This window comes from Antechinus flavipes, chromosome X (genome assembly GCF_016432865.1).
Source record: "Antechinus flavipes isolate AdamAnt ecotype Samford, QLD, Australia chromosome X, AdamAnt_v2, whole genome shotgun sequence".
Taxonomy (NCBI): domain Eukaryota; kingdom Metazoa; phylum Chordata; class Mammalia; order Dasyuromorphia; family Dasyuridae; genus Antechinus; species Antechinus flavipes.
In genome coordinates, this window is record NC_067404.1 from 656,172 (window position 1) to 665,222 (window position 9,051).

The 9,051-nt window shown below is 40.4% G+C and overlaps 1 protein-coding gene across 5 annotated transcripts in view; it reads left to right on the forward strand.

Moving 5' to 3' along the window:
- Positions 1-9,051, forward strand: part of LOC127542643 (histone lysine demethylase PHF8-like) — a 68,645-nt gene that overhangs the window by 34,549 nt on the left and 25,045 nt on the right. The window contains exon 7 of one of the 5 annotated variants that reach the window (XM_051968387.1): positions 1,073-1,586. The exons of the other annotated variants lie outside the window; for them this stretch is intronic. Within the exon in view, the coding sequence (XP_051824347.1) occupies positions 1,073-1,096 (24 nt within the window). The 3' untranslated portion in view covers positions 1,097-1,586. Of the gene's footprint in view, positions 1-1,072; positions 1,587-9,051 lie in introns of those variants that run through there. 5 annotated transcript variants of the gene reach the window in all.

Consider the following 9,051-nt stretch of genomic DNA (forward strand, 5'->3'; position numbering starts at 1 on the left):
CCATTCCTTCCTTCCTTCCTTCCTTCCCTTCTTCCTTCCTTCCTTCCATTTCTTCCTTTCCTTCTTTCCTTCCTTCCTTCCTTCCTTCCTTCCTTCTTCCTTCCTTCCTTCTTCCTTCCTTCCTTCTTCCTTCTTCCTTCCTTCCTTCCTTCCTTCTTTCTTCCTTCCTTCCTTCCTTCCTTCCTTCCTTCCTTCCTTCCCTTCCTTCCTTCCTTCTTCTTTCCTTCCTTCCTTCCTTCCTTCTTCCTTCCTCCTTCCTTCTTCCTTCCTTCCTTCTTCCTTCCTTCTTCTCTTCCTTCCTTTTTTCCTTCCTTCTTTCCTTCCCTTCCATCCCTTCTCCCTTCATTCCTTCTCTCACACTGTTCCTATTTCCTTCCCTTTCCCCCTCCCTCCCTTTCTTTTTCTTTCCTGCTTTCCTTCCTTTCTTCTTTTTCACAAGTTCCCTTTTTAATTGTACCTCCCCATATTAAAAGCAAAATCCATTCTGTGTCTTCCATGCCCTTTCAAGCCCAGTGCCGCAGGATTTTCCTTTTTGAAAGCGATTTGTTATTTAGGGAAGAGGAGATATGTTGGATTTGTTGACTCCAGCTTCAGGAAAGAAGGAGTCTAATTTCTGCTTCTCGTTAGGTTTCTGGAGAGAGAAAAGTTGGGAAGAATCTGGCAATTCAAGACATTAAAACTTCAGGGAATTTCTTCTTGGGTGGGATGTGTGACTCCCTCTCCGTTGAGTTGATCGCATTTCCCAGAGGAGAACTCATCGGCTCATTGTCTGCTGTATTTTCCCATATGGGCCATCTGTGCTTTCTGTTTTACTATTGGTCTGGGTCAGTGGGTTAGTCATTTTGTGTTGTGTGTCATAATAGGACACTGATCTTTGGGAGAGAAAGGAATTGAAGCATGGAAATTTCGATTGTGAAGTCATGTAGAGGAGTCCAGTTTTTGCCTAAAATGTTCTTCACACAATTTCGAAGTGGGCCGATGTCATTCTGGCTCAACACCCCCTCCCTCCCCCCGTTCCCTATAGAGAGCAGAGTGACCGGCCCCTCTAATCTCCTGCTCCCCTTCATGGCAGGGATCCCTGAATGTTTTGGAGTGATGGAGACTCTCGAGAGATGTGGACATTCGTGCAACCCAGGACTTGGAAGGAAGAATCATCTCATCCAAGTTTATTTCCAACGTGTGCTCATTTTATTGCTTTTTCATTTAAATTTTAAATTTAAGTCTAGACAGGCTCCTGTGGCCACGTAACCTAGATATACAAAACAGTGAAACAAAAGCAACTTCCACCTTGGATGCATTCACAATGGAGGCTTCTTGCTGAACCTCGAGACCATCCTGTCTCTAATTGGGATCGATGGCATGCTTCTTCTTCACGCTCCCGGCATTGAGCCCTCATGAGTCCTCACTGAAGGGATCAGAATTCTTCCACAGTTGTTCATAGTGTTACAGTTATTGTAGAAACTGTTTGCGTCCGTTTGAGTCACTTTAGTTTGCAGCAGATCGTGCTACATACGTCTTCCCGGGTTTATTAGAATTGATTCCTTTCAACATTGTTTTTATAATCAATTAAAAAGAACTTTTTACTAAAGCGCTTTTATTTTCAAAACTTATGCATGGATGATTTTTTCGACATTAAGCCTTAAGAACCCTTGTGGGCCATTTCCCCCCCTTCCCTCTCCCTTAAATGACAAAGATACACATACATATTTATACAGTTTTCTTGCCACACAAGAAAAATCAAATCCAAAGGGGAAGACATGAGAAGGAGAGCAAAATGCAAGCACACACTAACAAAAAGAGGGATATGCTGTGTTGTGGTAACACTCAGGTCCCACAGTCCTCCTTCTGGGTTCAGATGGCTGTCTTCCTGACAAAGTAGCCTGAATCATCTCATCCAAGTTTATTTCCAACTTGTGCTCATTTTGAATTTTGTTGATTTTTCATTTAAATTTTAAAATAACTTCTTAAAAGTATGTGATATATGCCATTCCTTTTATATGTCAAAGTTTGCTCAAACATCACACGTGCATGATGGACATCTACTTTTTCTTGAGTTGTTTGATGTGGCAAAATTCATATGTGCATTTGTGTATGTATTGATTTGTTTCTGCACAAAAAAGTGCATGTGCCCATGAGTGCTTGTGCACAGTGCGCAGGAGTGTGGTTTTAAGAGTTCCCCATTTCTTCTTTCTTTGAGGCATATGTAGCTAGCAGCAGAACCACGGTAGTAAGAGAAGACCTGTCCCTGGCCAAGAAGGCAACTTCAGGAAATAAGCCAGAGAACCAAGACAGCAAAGAGCATGCAGCTACCCCGATACAAACTGTAAGCTGCTTTTTACAGGGGTAAACAACTTCCAAATATGCACCAGAAAGTGCATGTCATCCGAGAGCAGGCGGAGTGAGGGCTACCTCAGGTCCTCCCTCACACAGTATCAGAGAAGTGGGATGAGTGGGGAGAGAGCACGCCATCTCCCGTTAGACTTGCCTGGATTATGTATCCAGGCTGACTCTGCACAAGTAGCTGGCTTGGTCCAGCGTCGGCACTTTAGGGACTTTGGGGGTCCAGCCCCAAACTGAACCACCGGAAATCTAGTGACAGTGGATCCACTTTGTTTCTGGATCCACACTGTAGCTAAAGCCAAGCGAGGCCAGTCCCAGACTTTCCTCCCTCGCCCCTTAGGCTTTCGTTTTATGGTCAGATGCTGATTCCAGTCTCAGAGGTAACCCAGAACGCCTACTCCCCTCTGACCCTTTGGGCCCTCTGCCTTCCTTCTGAGGGGTGATTATCCCTTTCTACCCTCAGTACTCTAAGGACTTGTGTAGCTCGAGGGATTGCAGTACCCTGGGGCCTTTGGAACGGCCATGACACCTGTCCTGAATCTGTTCCCCAAATTTCTGAGTTAAGGAGAGGATCCAGTCAGCCTGTGCAACCTAGAAAGCAAATCCAACTCTTTCTTCACATGTTAGCCTTTCACTAAGTGAAGACGGTGCGTTAGCTTAGCTCCCTAAGTGCGATTTTCTCAAAACTAAGCAGGACCATCATATGTGACCCTAAAGTCCATTGGCGAGTACTGTGGTCAGCTGACACTTACCCAAGGATCCCGGAGGCAGGTGGAGCTAAGCATGGACCTAAAGTTAAAAGAAGTTGAGAGTATACCCAGATTAGAAGGAGGATTACAACAGGGAGAGAAAGGAACGGTTTCTGTTTTAACCTTCTTGGAAGATGGTGTGAAATGGCTGGTGGCAAAACGATGAAGGAAAGGATAGAAGAAATGAAAAGAATCCTTTCTCCCACGCGGATTTCTTTTTCACCATACGCTTTTCACCCACCATTTCCACTCCTTCTTGGTTTTCTTTTATTCTCTATTTTGTCTTAAACAATTCATTCCCTTTTGAAACACTTTGGTTGCTACATCCTTGCCATTCTGTTCCTTGCTTTCTCTTTCCCTACTTCCCCTTAATCCCTCTTCAACTCCCCAGTCCTTTCTTCCCTGTCATTTTCCTTCGCTGTTCCTTATTTCTTTCATCATGTTTCCTTGTCTTTTTTTGTGCCTGCCCATTCATCTCTTTCCATGCTATTTCTTCTTCTTCTCTGATTCATCCATCGCAGTTGCCACCCATCCTTTATCTGTCAACATATCTGCCTTTGCTTTATATCTAGCTCTTTTTGCCACTTTTCTCTCCATCCTTCGTCTCTCTTTTATTCCATCCCTCTCACCCTATCTATCTGGCCTTCTAGTCATTCATCTTTTTTTGTTGTTCAAGTAGTTTGAAATAAGTTGCCTCCAAACACAACGGCCTTCTTCCCTCTTTTGGAAAAAAACTTTGGGGAGGGGGGCAGCTGGGCGGTGCAGTGGATAGAGCACCAGTCCTAAAGTCAGGAGGAGCTGAGTTCAAATCTGGCCTCAGACACTTAACACTTCCTGGCTGTGCAGTCCTGGCAGGGCACTTAATTGCCTCACCTAAAGCAAACAGACACCAAAATCAACACAACCTTCTGTTAAATATTGTCCTTTGTCTTTTCCTTCCTTTGTGACTAAACTCCTTGAAAAGACCATCTACAAGCCGTGCCTCACCTGTCCCAATTGAGCTTCTTTTTTCCAAAATCAATGATGATCTCCAATAAACTTTTTTCAAACTTTGTATTTTTATTTTTATCTCTGCAGCCTTTAATACTATTGGTCTCTCTCTCTCCTCCTTGGTAATCTTTTCTCTTTGGGCTTTTGGGACACTCCCTTTTGGTCAAAGAAAGGAATTCACATTCAAACTTATAGGGATGTGCCTGGGGATAAAGCCAAAAAAAGGATTCTACTTATGCTGTAGGAAAATCACTTTTAGATACGCAGAGTTTATCCTCCATATAACTAATTGCGATTTTCCTAAAAGAGATAAGGCAGGTTCCACTCTTTGCTTCTTAGTTTTTTTCCCAGCCTGCATGCAATTTTCTGCCTCCCCTCCACCTGCCTATCTATACATACTACATATACAAAATCCCATCTTTTCCTCCCTCTTCCCTTTTTTTCCTTTGTTTTTCTTCCCTCTTCACTGAGTCTTTTCTTTCAGTTTGCCACTCTCCCCTTCTATGTCTGTGAGTCATTTTTAAAAGAATTCTAGGAAGGGGAGGAGATGGCTCAGTGGATAGAGCACCAGCCTTGAAGTCAAGAGGACCTGAGATCAAATCCAGACTCAGACACTTAACAATTCCTGGTTGTATGACCATGGGCAAGTCACTTAACCCTAACTGCCTCAGCAAAAAAAGAATTCTGAGGCCATCATCTGTCTCTATAATCTACTCATTCATATTACCCAACTGCATCTGTACGTTCTTTGACTCATTCATCTCTGTTTCAGCTAACAATCTGACATTTCCTATTATCCCTTTCTCTCCACTGCCATGTTTATACCTTTTACGATGTGAATGCCATTCTCTCTCTAAGTAGATGTTTATTATAATTATCCATCTAAGCACCTATGTGTCTGTCTCTCCATGTATCTATCCATTCTTCAATTAATCCATCTTTTTTTCGGCCCCTCAGTTTGAAAAATCCATTTTCTTCCTTTATATGGACCTATCACACACAAGGACTTTGTACCCTATACGTGAAGTAACAAATTTCCAAGAATACTGTAACAATGTGAATAACTATGCTAAAACTTATGTTTTTAGCTCATTTAAGTGAGAAATATACATGTGCACCTCAAAATCTATTCCTTTTTATGGGGAATATTAAGAAATGTGGGAAAAGAACAAATTATTGGCATTTTCAAAAAAGCTAAATTAAATACCTGCAAGGATGTTAAGTTACTCTGTGTCTCATCTGAAACTTTCCTCTCCCCTTTAAGGTTATTACAAATGATTTCGAAAAGGAGTATACTAAGAAAATAACTCCAGGTATCCCCACCATGTCACCACTGGAAAACAGCAGAAATTCTCTTATTTTTGGTAAACAGACACACACATGGGCCTTTGTGTCTACTGTCTTCATTAAGGATTAGATCTTTTCAAAAAGAAAATTACACTTATTTCAAAAGAGGGATTCTGAGAGGAGCACCATTACCCTATCCTTGAGGATGCTTATTTAAGTGAAATGAAACTAGCACTCGAGTTGGAGGCATAATTTCCCTTGATGTTTTCATTTTATTAAGACAAGAAGGATAAAGTGTGAACATAAATATGTGTGGAAGAACAATTAGAGTTCTCACACAAAACCAATTTAAATCTTAGTACTACTTAGTACTAAAACTTAGTACTAAATCACCTAAGTTTATCAACATTATCCAATTAACATTTATTATTAATATGAAGGTCAAAAAATTTTATTACAGAAGATTACTACTGTATGAGAGTACCTGAACTGGAAGCATTAAAATTCTGTTTTTCACTACCTTATTTTAGAACAAAAGATAATTTGTCACTAATGAGCAAATGTCACAAATGTGAATTAACACATAAAATGGAGAAACATTCTATCAATCTTGTTTTCTAAAACAACTTTACAAGAGGGAATATATTAGTATAGAATATTCTACTGATTCACTCAAGGAAATAAAGTTATACAATTTTTCTCAATGTTACATCCCGGTTTAAATGCCTAAAGAATGCTGAAAGGGTATTATTATTTTAAAACGTGAATTATAGATAACTTGTGTAACTAAATCATGCTAATACGATATGGGAGGAATCTTGTTCCACTCCTCAACATTTTTGAGTGTGCAAATTCGTAAAATGAATTTTTTTATTTTAGGAAAAAAGAACTTGCATTCTTTATGCTGCACAAAACAGTAACGTAAGCAAAAAATTGAAAATTTTGGAATAGTTCCTCTTTCCTGCCTATCGCCATAATGGTCTTGCCAAACCATGAAAATTCAACATGGCACTGAAAACAAATAGCATAAAATGGTAAAGCAATAGATCAAACTAGATCAAGAAAAAACAGGGATTCGTAAAAGAAGGTTTGCCGATAGACTCGATGGATCATTAGGCCCTCAATGTCAGGAATTATGGTTGCATGAAGGAACAGCCTGCCCACCAATGCCATTTGGTAAGTGAGGATGTGGACGGAGGCAAGATATTTGGCATAGCTTGAGGTCATCATCTCATTGCAGTGCCTTAAAGACAAATAGAGAAAAGAAGAAGATAACTATCAAGAGACATCTAGAAGAAAGGGGGAAAAAAGATCTGACTTAAGAATCCTTTTTAAGAGTGTTCCAAATCCCTATTGATTAGAGAAATGCAAATTAAGACAACTCTGAGATACCACTACACACCTGTCAGATTGGCTAAGATGACAGGAAAAAATAATGATGAATGTTGGAGGGGATGCGGGAAAACGGGGACACTGATGCATTGTTAGTGGAACTGTGAACGAATCCAACCATGCTGGAGAGCAATCTGGAATTATGCTCCCAAAGTTATCAGATTGTGCATCCCCTTTGATCCAGCAGTGTTTCTATTGGGCTTATATCCCAGAGAGATACTAAAGAAGGGAAAGGGACCTGTATGTGCCAAAATGTTTGTAGCAGCCCTGTTTGTAGTGGCTTGAAACTGGAAAAGGAAAGGATGCCCATCCATGGGAGAATGGCTGGGGAAGTTGTGGTATATGAATGTTATGGAATATTATTGTTCTGTAAGAAATGACCAACAGGATGAATACAGAGAGGCTTGGAGAGACTTATATGAACTGATGCTAAGTGAAATGAGCAGAACCAGGAGATCACTTTACACTTCGACAACGATATCGTATGAGGATGTATTCTGATGGAAGTGGATTTCTTTGACAAAGACTCAGTTTCAGTTGATAAATGATGGACAGAAGCAGCTACACCCAAAGAAAGAACACTGGGAAACGAATGTGAACTATTTGCATTTTTGTTTTTCTTTCCGAGTTGTTTTTTACCTTCTGAATCCAATTTTCCCTGTGCAACAGGAGAACTGCTTGGTTCTGCACACACATAGTGTATCTAGGATATACTGCAACATATTTAACATATATAGGACTGCTTGCCATCTAGAGGAGGGGGTGGAGGGAGGGAGGGGAAAAATCAGAACAGAAGCGAGTATAAGGGATAATGTTGTAAAAAAAAAATTACCCTGGCATGGGTTCTGCCAATATAAAGTTATTATAAAATAAAATAAAATATTTAATAAAAAAGAATCCTTTTTAATTAAAGATGATTATACCTATTTTAAATTGAAGTGAGAGGGGAAAAAATCCAGCTAGAAGAGACTCCTTTTAAATGTCTACTTCTTGGATATATTTCTTCTTTTTTATTATAGCTTTTTCTTTACAAGACATATGCATGGGTAATTTTTCAGCATTTGACCTTGGCAAAATCTTCTGTTCCAACTTTTCCCCTCCTTCCCCCCACCTCCTTCCCCCGAATACAGTCTATGTCTACATATCCATACAGTTATTTTGCTGCACAAGAAGAATCAGACTTTGAAATAATGTAAATTTAACCTGAGAAGGCAATAAAAATACAAGCAGACAAAAGCAGAGGGAGTGGAAATGCTACTGAAGTGGAAAAGTGCCCCAAAATGGGACCGTGAGAAACATAATCTTGAATCTTTGTAGTTAGAATTTTTTTTTTTTACTAGTTTTAACTCCCTGCTGCAGATGGTATTTTTAGCAACCCAGATGTACCTGGGATCTCGACAACTGATAAACTTAAAGAAATACTGCTGTTACTCTCTGGGAATGAAAGAAATACTGCTGTTACTGTCTGGGAATGAAAGAAATACTGCTGTTACTGTCTGGGAATGAACCTCCAAGAGTGATAACTTTTTTTGCCTCCTGTTTAGAATAGAAATTCCTTTATTATGACAAAGGTATCAAGAAACATGTTGATGTCTCTCTCTCGTTTTCTATAAATATATGGCCCTGAGGCCCCTCATTGCTGACCCCTCCCATCTTGGGGTTTAGTCGCTAGCTAGCAAAAAACGCTCTTAAAACTTCATTATTTTGGCTGCCCTGCTTTTCTCGCGCCTGGGTCCTTCACTCTCATTTCCCATAGTTCTTTCACTGGGTGTAGCTGATTCTATTCATAATTAAACAAATGGAAATGATTGGGTTCCTGTCATTGCTGGAGATGGCCACATCCATCAGAATTGATCATCATATAGTGTTGTTATTGAAGGATATAATGATCTCCTGGACCTGCTCATTTCACTCAGCTTCAGTTCAGTTCAGTTCAGTTCTCCAGGCCGGAAGTCGTCTGAAATCATGCTGCTGGTCACAAAACAATAATATTCCATAACATTCATATACCACAACTTATTCAGGCATTCTCCAATGGATGGGCATCCGTTCAGTTTCTGGTTTCTGGCCCGTACAAACAGGGCGGCCCCAACCATTTTGGCACATACAGGTCCCTTTCCCTTCTTTAGTATCGCTTTGGTATGGGCTTTGTATAAGCCCAGGAGTAGCACTGCTGCGTCAAAGGGGATGCACAGTTTGACAACATTTTGAGCACAGTTTGAAATTGCTCTCCAGCATGGCAGATGTGTTCACAATTCCACCGACAATGTATCCGTGTCCCTGTTTTCCCACA